The sequence below is a fragment of the Zosterops lateralis genome (genome assembly GCF_965231275.1).
Source record: "Zosterops lateralis genome assembly, chromosome: 1".
Taxonomy (NCBI): Eukaryota; Metazoa; Chordata; class Aves; order Passeriformes; family Zosteropidae; genus Zosterops; species Zosterops lateralis.
The window spans coordinates 53610115-53624372 of NC_139762.1; the positions used below are offsets into that span (position 1 = coordinate 53610115).

General features: G+C 39.5%; 1 protein-coding gene across 1 annotated transcript in view; it reads right to left on the reverse strand.

Annotated features, from left to right (window-relative positions):
• Positions 1–14258, reverse strand: part of HECW1 (HECT, C2 and WW domain containing E3 ubiquitin protein ligase 1) — a gene marked incomplete at its 5' end in the record, with an annotated part of 164575 nt that overhangs the window by 27985 nt on the left and 122332 nt on the right. The window contains 5 exons of the mRNA XM_083885048.1: positions 4426–4578; positions 7336–7449; positions 8835–8955; positions 11117–11226; positions 12226–12309. Coding sequence (XP_083741174.1) covers positions 4426–4578; positions 7336–7449; positions 8835–8955; positions 11117–11226; positions 12226–12309 — 582 coding nt within the window. The remainder of the gene's footprint in view (positions 1–4425; positions 4579–7335; positions 7450–8834; positions 8956–11116; positions 11227–12225; positions 12310–14258) is intronic.

A 14258-nucleotide genomic window follows, 5' to 3' on the forward strand; every position in this document is an offset into this window, starting at 1 on the left:
TTGCAACATTCTCAGTTCTTCTTGGGTTTATTATTAAAAAAAAAAAAAATAAATAAATAAATAAATAAAAAAAAAAAATAAAAAAAGGGAGAAACAACATCCTGCATTCTCTGGCATGCTAGAGATGGATAGTGCTGGTTATGTGGTTTCTCGTTTACACAAAATAAATAAAAGGGCTGCTCAGAGGATGGCTGGGACTATGCCCCCACAGCACTGTGTAGGCAAAGGGAACTGCCTCTGCCCATGTGCCAGAGCACGTAAAAGCAACCCAGTCAGTGCCATGCCTGAAGCAATCAGCCCTGATGGGAGACAGCATGTATTTGGTCAGCACAACGAGTTGCAGTGACCATGTCAGTTGACTTGGAGCACAGGGAAAGCAAGATTTTGTCTGCAAGGAGAGTGGGTGCACCAGGTTTCCATCTGCCCGCAGAATGAGATGCAGAAATACATGCAAGTCTTCTGTCTGACTCTGCTCAGTGGCACAGACTAGAATATGAGGAGGGGTACTAGAGAGAAGAAAGGAAAGTTTATTATGTTATGGGAAATGGATGAAGCAAGTCCTGCCTCAAGGCAGTTCTAAATGGGCATCAAGCTAGTAGAGTTCATTATGACAAGGTGGCCAGCAATAATCTACAGCTTCTGGAGACCTGAGCATTGGGTCTGACTCTATCATGTATGTGGTCTTTAGTAGGATTCTGCACAAAAACATTTTACTCACAGGTCTTCAACTTTCTAATAAGGTCCTGCTAAACAAATGCATTAATTTTCATATAAAGAAAAACAAACAAAACACAACAGGGCTTCTCTGAGATGGATACAAAATGGTAAGCATGATTAGCAAGCTGTAAATACCTCTAAGATAACTGTAGCACTAGAGTACTGCTCTCTGGCTGCATAAATGTCACAGCAAGGTCCACAAATGCCTTACTATTACAAAAACCCATGCTGTCACTAATTCACAATGAAAACACAGAAAAAAGATGTTTCAAGTTAAGATCCCTCAGATCTCCAAATGAATGTCTGTGAATGATTTTTTCTGTCTCGGCCATTTGGCCTTTTATGCAGAGACTGGGCTTGTTTTCACATTTCTTTCTCTGGTTCCACATTTTGCCCACTTATGTGAAAAAGGGTGAACTCCCTCCAGTGAGGGTGTACTCCAGAAGATGTTTTCAAATATCTAGGCAAAAAGCTAGACACATTTACCTAGATCAGATAGAATGGCTCATTACTGGCACGGATTAAAAGCAGCTTTTCTGGCTACTAGCTTCATGTACATCCTGTAGCATGGAGATAAAAATATGTATCATCTAACTTCTTTGCTCTAGGGAGTTGTAACTGTCTTTTCAGACATAGGGGGATTCTAAATATTTTAACTTTAAAAATGTGTGATATCTTATATTTTGTGTGTTCATATGCACATATGTTAACTGAAGGAAAAAGTCTTATTCAATGGAAGCTTGCAGGAAAGGTGTTAAATCTCAGTTTCTCCATAAATGAGAAATATTTTCCAGTCATTATGTCTCTTTCTTAACTTGGCATACATACAACTAGTCTGTGCTTTGATGTGCTCATTTTGGACTCAGAATGCTGTTTGTACAAAGAGCAAAGCATGAAATAAACCACTAAAAGGGACAGAACTGTAACTTTTAGGCTGGAGAAAAAGAGCAGTGTATTTCTCCATTCTGCCAATATGAACAAAGCTACACATCTTTACATTTTGTTGTATTTATCTCAAATTCAGCACTGTTTGCTTAAGAAAGGGAAAATGTAAAATAATTTTGAGCACATTTTTTTGCTAGCTCTGTTTCTTAATATAACCGGGACTGCAGAGGTCTTGCAGAAGTACTACAGAGAAAAACATGCCAAGGGTAGACTTCACATAAATAACAAGCCCCACAGCACCAAAAAGCATACAGTTGGAGAAATCTGCAAATCTAAACTAATTGTGGTTGTGTGGTTTTCATGACTGACATCAGACTTCAAGCTTTAAAAAGATTATGAATATTAATTATCTGTGACCCTGGAACTCTCAAACTGATTCATGTATGTTAGCTGGTGCTTCATAACAGATTTGAGAACAGGAAAGTGGTATCTATTTTTGGCATGTTACAGGGAGGAGGTTCTGCTGGAATCTTATCAACAAGTAAATCTGAGAAACAGAAGGTCTAGCTCTGACTTTGATGAGAATGAAGCAAGCCTGGGAAGACCAGAAAACCTCATTCCTCAGAACAAACAGTGACAAGACATTTAATACTGTATTCTTGCAGAAGTTAGCTTGCAAAGCCTTAATGGGAGACTCAAACTCTGAGTTTTAAAAAGGTTGGTCCAATTCCTATCTTCACTGGCTGCACAGAATTCTGAACATAGATTCAGAATGACTCTAAGGTTACACTTGAATAGCTGACATCAGTCATACAGTATAAAAACATTTAGAATGTCTAGATATCTACATGCCAATCATGAAACCTATCAGGCTAATTATAAACTGCTGGTTTCAGGCAATTATTTCCATAACAGGTTCAAGAAGTATTTCCGAGCACTGACTGGATTGTTTATCTTTCCCTCGGGTTCTGCAATCTTGCCCTATTTACAATACTGCCTGTGCAAACCTCTTCATTCACAGCATTTATTTCCTTCTGCAGGCCAAGAGACCAAATTTATCTTTCTTAAAAATAGGAAAACAAAAATGTCTGAAGGCCAAAAAACATTCTGCACGCACGAAGCTGGACTGATATGTGCAGTTGGAGAAATAGCCTATGTGTCTTACTGCTGCTGATTTTTGAGTTAAATGCTAACTGCTACAGGAAAATCATGTTGGGTGTCTTTCTGCTGTTCTGTATGCCCAGGATACATTTGAAAACCTGCCTCTTTCTTGCTGAAATCTCTCCAGGCACAGAAAGACAAAATGAAGGGATCAAACACAGCATATATATTTTGCAGCAGAATTTATCACTTAAGAAAATTGCAACTCCTTGCAAGGATAGTGTTTATAACACATAAGAGCAAGAGCCTGTTTCACTTGCTGCTGAGACAACATGGCAACACCATTTCTGGACAAAGAGGTCTGTGCTCAGCTTTGTCACACTGTGGGCAGAATGATTTTGCACCTGTGTTTGCACCTGCCTAGTTATTCTTCTGCCTGGAAATCCAAATACATCTCCACAAATAACAGCCTCCTAAATCAGAAGTTTATCCAAGATGTCTGTTAAGATAGGACATAGGACAGATTTTATTTCTTCTTGAAAACTAGGGAGGCACCACATAATGTCTAATGAACAGGATGGCAGAGGGAGGTGAACAAGCTGTAAGAACCAAGCTGCTCTCTTCCTCCTCATGTCAGAAGAAAAACATTAAAGCAAGGATCACTGTTAGCTCCACTGATGAAAATGATAATTTAAAAAAAAAAAAATCCCAACAATTCAGAAACCATGCTAGTCCCAGGCAACATCCCTTTTTCCCCAGGCAGCTTTAACAGAGGTGACAGTACAACTGTTCTTGATCTCTTGCCTGCTGCATGCCAAGCACAGGAGGATCTGTTCACAAGAACAGGAACATGTACTATTTACAATTTAAAAGGGGCCTGAACTGCCTCCCATTTTAAAAATAGGATCTCTGAGAGGAGCCAGTGAGGTTGACAAAGAAAACCATCATAGGAACTAACCCATGTGGCAGCTCTTCTTTGACACAATGAAATCCCACAAGGGACCAAGAGATGCCCAGGGCTCACAGCTTATGCTGCGCTTAACCACATCTGAAACTACCAAAGTGAAAACAACTCCCAAAGACAGACAGATCTGGAGGCAGAAAGAGAAAATGAGGACATCACAATATGCTTTCAGCATTTTTGATAAACAAGATCAGCAATTTGTCTCTTTGCACACATACTTAGTAAGCCAAAATATCTGTTCACTCTGCCAGCCTAGCCCCAGACAAGCAGGGACACTCTGTCAGGGAAGAAAAGGGAAACTGCTTTCACTGGGCCTTTTTTAAGGCCTGTGGTAGGAACAGAGCAGCAGTCTGGCTCTCAGAGAACACTGTACAGTTTCCAAGTGTACAGTGCAGTGTGATGTACAGGAAGGCCACACTGGCTTTTCTTAGAAAGGGACCAAGGAGATGAAGACTGGATTAAGAAGAACTCTTCTCCCTGTCCTGTTTATATTCACATAGAAGTTCACAAACATCAAGTCCCAAGGAATGCCAGCAGGACATTTTAATAGTAGTACTTCATCACAACTACTTTTCAGAGCCTGCTCTTGTATTTATGTTCATCCCATCTCTTCCTTTTCACAACCTACTTGCCCACCTCTTCCCAGAATTAGCAATATTTGTATGTACTCCAGTCTAAACTGGCAGCTTTTGTTTTGCTTTTCCATTTTCTTTAATTGCTCTGAAACAATTGTTCAGTTCTGTATAAAATGTTCTTACCATTCCAGGTGATTTTCAACGAAGGCAGACATGGGGCTGATCTGTACAGTGTAAGTGTCATTGGCTGAATACTCAAACAGCCCATAATAGGGATTGAAGAGCTCCTGAGACAGAAGGAAAAAGAATTCTCGGGAGGGGCCACTGTAGTCCAACCTGGAAAGAAAAAGATAGAAAAGATAAAATGAGGCTCCTTAATATTTGAGTGGATTTCCCAGGTTTGCCTACATTGGCTGCTGTCTTAACACAGCAGCCTGTGTAGTCAAGTGTTTCTAACATGATTTAACTCTCCTCTCAAAACTTGATTCTGAATCCTGAACAAGTTGCAATGCCGAAACTTCACCAACATCAGGCTGATTTGAAAGGAATCATAACTGAGACACGTCTTAAGTAGTTTATTTTCCTTTGTTCCAAAAGCTTAGCAAACTGGAGGTACAAAGCTCAGCCTTGCCTCAGCTGGCTGGCCAGCAGAGGGGTAGCTTTCTAGTGAGTGGGTTTGAACTGCCTGGGAACACTCGGGTTCACAGATCGGAAAGCCTGGCCTAAAGCAAAAATTGCTCTGACCCTTCTACACTGAAATGTACCCAAATCTAGCTCTAAGGATTTGTTTTTAGCTACGGAAACCATAAAGGTTTATGTCCAACCAAGTCCCAGCAGAATTGTCTCTCTTAAGACAGAATGATGATTCCTTGCTTGTTCCATGCAAGCCCTTCCACTTTTCTGTTATTTTCATGTGGTACACCTTAAACTGTGCTTTGCTGTTGTACAAATTTGCTCTGTAGAGAGCCTCTTTTTTCCCCTTGAATTTTTACACTCAACTTGGAAAAAAAAAAAAAGAAAACGAGACCAAAAATTTTTCCTGAATGCATTAAATGAAAACTGTGGTGCGTTTATTAAAAACAGATCATTCTCTAATAATGGTAGGTAGCTTTTTCAATCTAAAATAAATCTACATGTTTATTGAAGAAATGATCTGTAGTTGTATATCATGTGTGCCAAAAGATTTTTCTGAGGTTGACACTATTCCTTCTACTTAACAATTGTAAAGCAAGTGGAAAGTTCTGCACCTGGATCAGAATGCCCTGCACTATGAAGTTACAGAAGCATAAGTGAAAGGGGTTGAATGATTGATTTGTGCAACTAGAAATATGACAAATGGCAGGTGGGCCCATCCCCCTGTGTTTTACGTCTGGGGATTCAATACTTCTCTCTTTGAGGAGCTTTAGCTCTAGGATCATGTGATGACCCAAAAGCCACACCTGTAAAAGAGGATGGTAACAACCCCACATGACACACTTGTGCCAGGCACGGACCAGGTCTGGTTCTATGGACATCAAAATATATGGGGTTAAGCCTGATAATGGCTGGAGTAAAGAACTACAAACAACACGTGTCTATGTTCAAAAACCTCCAACAGGGGACTAGCTATTGCATTTCTGGGCAACACACTAACTCATCATAAAGTGTTCATTTTTCAATGTCTTTTTCTTTGAAACATGGGAAGCTGTGCCCATACAGCATCACGTGGCCATACAGCATCAACTCTTCAGCAGGGAATTGGCGTCTTGGAGTCCTTCTAGCAGAATGCATATTAGCATTAAGAAGCAGAAACCCCAGAGGAATGTATCTTCAGATAGAATTGAATCAGTGAAGAACAAATGAATTTGCACATCAAATTGATTTGTAATTTCTCCTGAGGACACCATGCCACACAGAAAACAATATGACTGGCCAGTATTAGCATTCTAGAATGCTATTCCACAAACATAAACTGAAGTGTGCTACATGTTTATGCTTTACTTGCAGGCCAGCTGTGAAAGACGACCTCTGTTACACAATATTGAATCCATAGAGAATAAAAAGTAAGAGTGGAAAAAACCCTGATACTGAGGTCACCAAGTGACTCTCTTTGAGACTGGCAACTTCTGTTTTCTACTGGACACAACCTGTTAACAACACCCTGAGACAAGGGACAGAAGGCCTTCACTTGCCATGACATCTCAGAGCTGAGAGTGTCAGCAGTTGCTGGACATGTTGAGAGCTGCCTCAGGCACTGCCTGGTACCTTTGGAACTGAAATCCTATACATGTGTTTTGAAAAAAAGAAACTTTACATGCAAAACTACTGAAATACAATTTCACACCTTTGGGATATGGCACACTGGAAACACATACATAATGGTCTTTCCATTATAAAAGCGTGTAGATTAAGCTTCAATTACAACACAGCTCTTGAGGTGATCCAAGGTGGCTTTGAAAGATTGTGCTTACATTTGAAAACAAAAGGTCAGGGGCTGGCTTTCATCACACAAGGATGGCTCATGCATTGTAAGAATTGTAAAAAGCTTCCTGAGAAAAGTTCTTCTCAAGAACCTTCTATTGCTTTCAGATTCCAACTGCATGAATTAAATTTTAAGGACTAAAGAGCATTCATGCTTCTCACTTAAGATGGAAACAAGAAATCCACATATGGATAACAAATGATCATTAGCTGGCATGCAAAGCAAGAACTTTTCAAGCAAAACCAGAACTATTGTGAAGAGTAGAGTAACAATATGGATAAATTCTGGTCTCCAATTATAGTCCTGAGACTGATTCACTGTGTAAACATTGGCCTGTAGTTGAGTTTTCCTTCCAGCCTGTCAAAATATCTATGGCAAACAAGAGGACAATAGATTTAACCACCTAAACTGTCACTTTGAGACATCTAGATGGAAGGTATTATAGGAAAATGAAGTGTTATTGTTATTGTTATTTTTAACAAATGTTTGAGTTGATGAAGATGAATCACTTACTGAGAGGTAAAACAAAACCAATGAAACATTACATAACAAGAGAGGCTCAGCCTTAGTCAACTTGGTGTTTTGCAACCTAACAGCTACTTCAGAACCGAGAGCATTCCGCGGTTCCCTACCCTTCCTCGCCGACAAACGTGACGTAGAGTTTGTTCCGCTGGAGCTCCTTGCGTGAGTACGCCATTACCTGGTTGAAGGTGCCTTCCAGCAAGTGGTCACGCCGTATAATTAACCTGCAAAGGGCGGCAGAAATAAAGATCTGGTGATTAAGTCCTGTGTGAGCTTGTGAGGCTGAGGTAAACAACAACTGTAAAGAGAGACATTTGTTCTCTGAGAACTTAATAATATGGCATCTGCTGGTGCATGTGCTACTTGACCATTACAGGTTTTCAAGAGTTGTTCCATCAGTTTTTCTATGTGCCTCGAAGGTGAATTCCTCCACAATGCTACGATTAGGTTCAAAGTGCTGCTCTACTGCTAAGACTCTCTGCAACAACCCATATGTACAAATTTATATGGTAGAGAGGGCTGAGAATTTCTGGTGTATATGAAGTCACAGCTTTCTGGAATTGGACCCAATCACTTGCTGGATTTAATCCAGTGAATGTCCATGGAAATACTGCTTCTGTGGCAGGGGAAGCAAAGGGAGTATTAGCCTCTGTTTATACAACACACCTCTCATTCCTTTACTAATCTCTAAAACAACTTAATGAATAGTATTTTTACACACCATCTGTGCAAGAAATGCTTCTGGTTCATATGTTCATGGATATTTTAAAATAGACCTCCTAAAATATATTTCATGTCTGCCTTGGACCCATTTAGCAGGACACCAAAAGGGGTAACCACCAGCTAAGACTCCTCAGCTCTGTAAGATCATTTTGCTGATGACGTTTGCCTGAAAGAAATTGCTTGGCTTCATACTTTTATTTTTTCCACAACAGATGTCCTTTGGTAGGAAGCCAACCTGAGGCATAAACCCAACCAGATGCCCAGGAAATACCTTAGGAACGCACAGCCCTTTGGCAAAGTTGGATAACTAGATTGAGCACAAGTAGGTACAGACTCAAAAGCCAACTAACAAGATGTATGGAAAGAAACTCCACAATCAAATGACAGAGAACTCCAAATACATGAAGACTGGCAGAAATCTCTCCAGTTCAAATCCAGGAGGGCTACCAACACAAAGAACTATGGAAAGTTAAACCTGCATGTACAGACTAACTTCTGTAGGATGATGTCCTGGTCCTGAGTTATATTGACATGTAGATTCGAAGAATTTGGAGTCATCCCACCATTACAATGATACAGCTGTTGTTAATATCTGGTGGGTGTTTGCCTGGAAGGATAATCCTCCTATTGGTAAATTACAGGTAGGAATATGAATATCCCTGCTAAATAGGTAGGAAATGGGAGTGTAAGAGAATACAAATCCTTAAGAAGTAGAACTTCCACACAAAATTCTCTTGAAGGTCACTCTTTTGCGGGGTATATGAGGATCTTATCCCTTATCCCATCTCCAAAGTGTTTCACACTCCCTATCCTGTCTTCATGGATAATAAATGACAAAAGACAAAGTTATGCCCAGTTAGACTAATTAACTGATTTTAATACTCACTTAATTTTCCCTGGACCTTGCCCATACCCTTTGGCTTCAAGTTTTCGATAGAAATTGCGCAGCTTGGCTTCAAAGTCCCTCCTGTATGGAGAAGGTGCTCTTGCGCTTGCTCTCTGGAGCCCTGGAGGAAAAACAAACAGCATCCAAAGGTGTAAGGGGCTCGACATTCTTCCAAATGATGCAGCTTATGTTTCCAGACAGAATTGGTTAATAAATGTGTTAGGAACTTTTTGCAGGTATGCAGTGCACTCGGTGTTATTTTTGTTCTATCTGGCATCAATAGAGTTTTAAGTTCCTGTAATTTAGTGACGGCAATGAACTTCCAGGGACTGTATCCTCTTCACTGAAAGTATCGTTAAGCTCATCTTGTGTGTGCCCTTGTGATGCCTCTGTGATTGAATGGAAACTGAAGGATCAGAAAGGCATGAGACAGACTGACATATGTACCTGCCTCTCATGGTCAGTGGCATTTAGATTTTCTTTCCCTTTTGCAATTTTAAAAGATCTCTCTCCACTGCATTGTATAGGAGATCTCCTTTCTTGGCAGGAGTACAAGTAGCACATACTCCTTACTTCTTACTCTGAAACTCAGAGCAATGCTTTTCACTGGAGCCTAGTACCCAGCCAAGCTGGAAGTCGGGTTTCCCTGTGGTAATCCAACTGTATATTAAACACTGGCAGCTATCACACAAAACCCTTTTGTGGCATCAAAAAGGATTTCTGTCAGAAAAAAAATGCTACATTTCCCTATTACAATTCCAGCAGATTTTTCAACAATTTGGAACCTGTTTTGTGTTGAAGGCTGCATTCTCAAAGTAGATCATTATTCTTTTTATATAAACAAATACCATGCCATAAAAGGCAAAAGAATGGATTAATGAAATCCTATTTCCCTATCTCATTATAAAAGTCAATAAAAGCCAGCCATTTTACAAGAAATCTGGCAGCAAATGCTCCACAGGAAAGGAAAAAAAGCCCATCACATTTAGTGGGAGCCCAAAGTATCATGGTTGCCATGAGGGAAGGACATTACTGTCTCTGCTGGTAAAACAGAAAAGCGTATTGACATGCAGTGCAAAGAGAATCCCTCACAACACCTCTTTCTTCTGTCAGCCTTTTGTTTTCCCCCAAGGACATAAGAGAAGGGGTGTTCTCATGGGCTCTGTAACTAGGACAGAAATTAGCAAGAAGACAGTGTGTTGCTGGAAATGAGCATTTGCCTTTGTGTTTTCGCAAGAATAGTCTCCTAAGTCACATTTGTGCCATATACTTGGATTTTTGTCCTGCTGGAGACTTGCTTATGACCTTTCCTGATGTAGACAAGGGGAACTTGTATTAACAATGGTGTTAAAACTCACTAATGAAAATAGGACATTCTGACAGAACACTGTTCTCCTGTAGAGAAGGGTTTAGCATTTAACTTCTTCACATGAAAAAACCTTTCCATTCTCCACAGTCACATCCAAGATTTGAACTTCTCTTGTCCATTAATTTTGTTTGAAATCAGATAATTTAAATGTATGTTAAAAAAGCTCAGCCAAAAATGGATTTCTTCAGATCACATTTCTGTTGATTCTCTCAAAATGGCCACTGCACACAGTCACACAGTGAGACTGCGGTGGGGGTTGTGTCTCTTGGCAAAAGGGAGAAATTAGCTCCTCAAATTTCTATAGCATAAACAATAACTACAGAGACATAGCACAGCTGGAAATAACCTTCTCAGACAGCATGTCTTTCTGGAAAATATGTTTCCTGCTGAACCTAAGTTAATGGGCTCAACACGGGAGGTCAGGCTAGATGATGAAGATGATTTCCCCCTCAGGTCTCAAAATAGATTTGCCTTTGGAAGAAGAGAAGCTTTTGGAACATCAAGTGGAGGAGATTGAACTTTAAAGGGGTACTGGAAGTGCTGAAACACACCTTCAATTTGGAAGGTGCTCTTTACTGCTGTCATATAAAACGAACACGCTTCCATGTCAGTGACTTATGCTTGGAGTACACCACTCTCTTATACTAATCCTTTCCAACTATATAAAAAGCAGGAAAATACCTTCTTCCATATGGACAATTTCTGATCTGTGTTTCAGCTACTGCTAACACTTCAACAGATACATAGGAGCACTGGAAATGATCCAGCAAAAAAAGCAGCTGGGATCAGATTCCGAGTAGGCACTGGAATTAGCAGGCCGACAGCTGATGCCAGCTCCGAATCTGCTCCTTTCTATTTATTAGAAGAAATACCACAAATGCAAGATTTTGTCTTAATTTCCCTATCTCCTTACCTGGAGAGTTTTGGGGTGATGAACAGGGTGAGCAGCGAGGAGAAAAACTGTAACCCGGATGGAAGGCAGCCTGCAGTGGTATGTAGGACATGATATCCTCTTCAAAAAGGCTGCATACAAAAAGTCACAGGGAGAGATTTAGTTCACATTCATCAAATGAAGGAATGTAAATATGCAGTATGGTGCAAGTTCACTGTATCAGATGTTTGGGTGCATCTCTGAACTCGTGGATTCAAAAAATCCACAGGTTACCCAAAGACAACCTGATCACTAGCAATGAAGAACAAAATGAATTTTAATAGATGTTTCATGTTAACATGACAGCTCAGCCCACTGATGGAGGGCAAAGACGTGAGGCTATGTAGGAAATAGGAACACCTTCAACACATTAGCAGAGAGAAGTAAAGATGCACACTATCTCCCAGGCTATTTTTCTCAGGTCATTTTCATGTAGTCCAATGCTTTGACTGCTTGAATTGAAATGACTGAAATAAGTTGCAAGCTTCTTGCATTAGGCAGTGCTATTACAGCACACCAACCCCATCTGGGTAATGCAACACCTCCCATCTCAGACCAAGACAATAAAATAAGTGCTTAGCTGCAGTGAGAAGTCAGACCTAAAGGTCAAGCCCTCTGGTTCCAGTACAAACTGAAGCCTTATCTTCATTACCCAAACAATGCTCACCACACTGGACATTGAAGTTTCATGTATGAGTGGCAGAACTGCTGCAGTAAAATTATCAATTTCATGAGCAGTTACATTATTGTAGTGAGAAAGAGAAGGGATTTTTTTCCTTTCTTTTTTGTTTTTTATTTCTTTAAAATACAAGATTTTTTTTTTCCATTAAAAGGAAGTGTTTTGACGTGATTCTTTTTTATCTGCTACTTGATGGCAACAGCCATACTGACTGAGCTGGCTGGATTTACTGCACTGATGGAGGCTGCCTTCCAGGAAGTACAAATTGACAGATACACTCTGGCTGAATCATTTTGGATGGCTATTAGTGTGACCTGATTTAACAAAATCTTTTCAATTATGCTGAGAAAGAGCCAGATAGTTTCTCTGGTTCTATAAGTAATGACATTATGCTATTGATCAAATTGATTACCTCAGCAGAATTACTAAATCTGCATCACACGACAATTTTTCAAGCCCATGTGTACCCTCTGTCCGAATGTAATGGATCTTCTCCCTGAAACATAAGTGATATTATGGAGAGGAGAAGAAAAAAAAGACAAAATCAGAAAAAAATGCCATTATCACAGCTTGAGCCATGCATAGAGTTGTTATTCTTGGTATTTTGCCAGTTCCTGTTTATCTCCTTATAAAAATGGCAAACATCCTATATGCCTGATTCATTTTCAAATCTTCCTAACAAACTTGCAAAAAAATTTTTATTTCTATCACTCAGTTTACTGATCCAAAAGAAAGAGATTTTATTCCCTGTTTTAGAAAACAGAATGATTCTTACTCCTCCAGTTTCATGTGTATGTCAGGTCACGAACAGCAGATTTTTTGTGTACATCTACAATTAACATAGCACCTTTTGTAAACAGAATTTGCAGTAATATCACTTCCTTTCCCTCTGTCAGTTCCATCTGACAAATAATACTCTAACATATATTTGATATGAATTAATCACACAGAGTTAATTAATCATACAGCGTAATAATACGTGTTGCATGTGTGAAATCAAACCTTTTGTTAATAAGGATTGGGAAATATAGGAGAGGATCCTATCAGCAGATTAGAATCATGGAACATACACATCTACACCCAAGCCTATCAGTGTGTTTCTAAAGCATTGCAGCATCCAAATATTTTTTATTCTAGTATTAAGTCAAAATATTATACCTCAAGCCAAGGATGTGCTTTAGAACCTTGCAATCAAGGTCCACAAAAGATGCAAAAGACTTGCATCTTAGGAGTTTGCTTAATACCTGCTGCATGAGCATTAGACAGTAGCTTAGATCACTCCTGGCCCAAGGTATAATCAGCAATGACCCAGAGGCAAAAGGCTCAGTATCCTGTTACAAATCTCATTATGCACTGGCTAAGCTGTCTATTCCTTATCACTAGTCAATTTTGTTCTCTGCTCAAAAGGAGATAAAAGCATTATCTGTTCTCTGGGAAATGAGAATTCAACTTACAGTTCAGAAAAAAAATAGTCTGGAATAATTTGATGGTGAAGATAAAAAATTCTCAGTTACAGAAATGTACATCCTGAATACTGAGAGTATTTTTCATTCTATTTCTCATTTTATTTGCATGTATCAATTCCTCCAGAAGGAAGTCTAATCCTGACACCCAAAGAGCTCTTTGTCTGGCCCTCAGAGGTAAATGAGGAGTCAGTAAGGCTACCAGCATAAAGCACACTGCAGGAATTTGGAAGTTCTCTCCTCCTTCAGCAGTCCTACAGCCATACCTCTGACTGCACAATACAACCTGAATTCTTGGTCAGACTCTCAGCTGGTGCATATGGGCATCACTGACATTGATTAACACCAGCTTAAGTTCTTGGCCAAAACCAGTTAATTCAAACTTTGGGATTCAAATGAGTTTAAGTTGTACTGGTGATTGGCTCTGGTTTTTTCTGTTTTAAAAAAAATTTAATAGAAAGGAATGGGCTTAAGAAAGACACAATTTAACTACTTTTGAAACTACTACCTTTACGTCAAGTGAGAAAGTTAAAAAACAAGAGTACACTCCAATTCATAATAATGCTCTTTTTTCTTTATAAAATGTAGGGTGACTATATCCATGACAGGGGTGTAAATCCAACCATGAAGCAAAATCTGGTTATGGTTCTGCTGGAATTATTGGGGTTTTGCTGCTGACTTCCATCCAAACACTCATTTAACTCTATCTTCTGAAAAGCAAAGTGATAATTGCAGGTGAAGATGAAGTTTCTGCTATTCAGTAACACTTAGAAATTAGATGTTACCACTTGCCCATATTTATTTTGGTTCTTCTTCTTGGATGTCTGTGGAAAGTAACTGTAGTAACCACATAGATCCTGGTGGTTCCCATCTAGTCTTTAATGGTGACAGTTCCACAGGGGTTCCAAGTTCATTTTTTGCACTACAGTTACTAGAATTTGGTTTTCCTCACTACAAAAAGTGCTTCCTGGAAGTAAGGTAC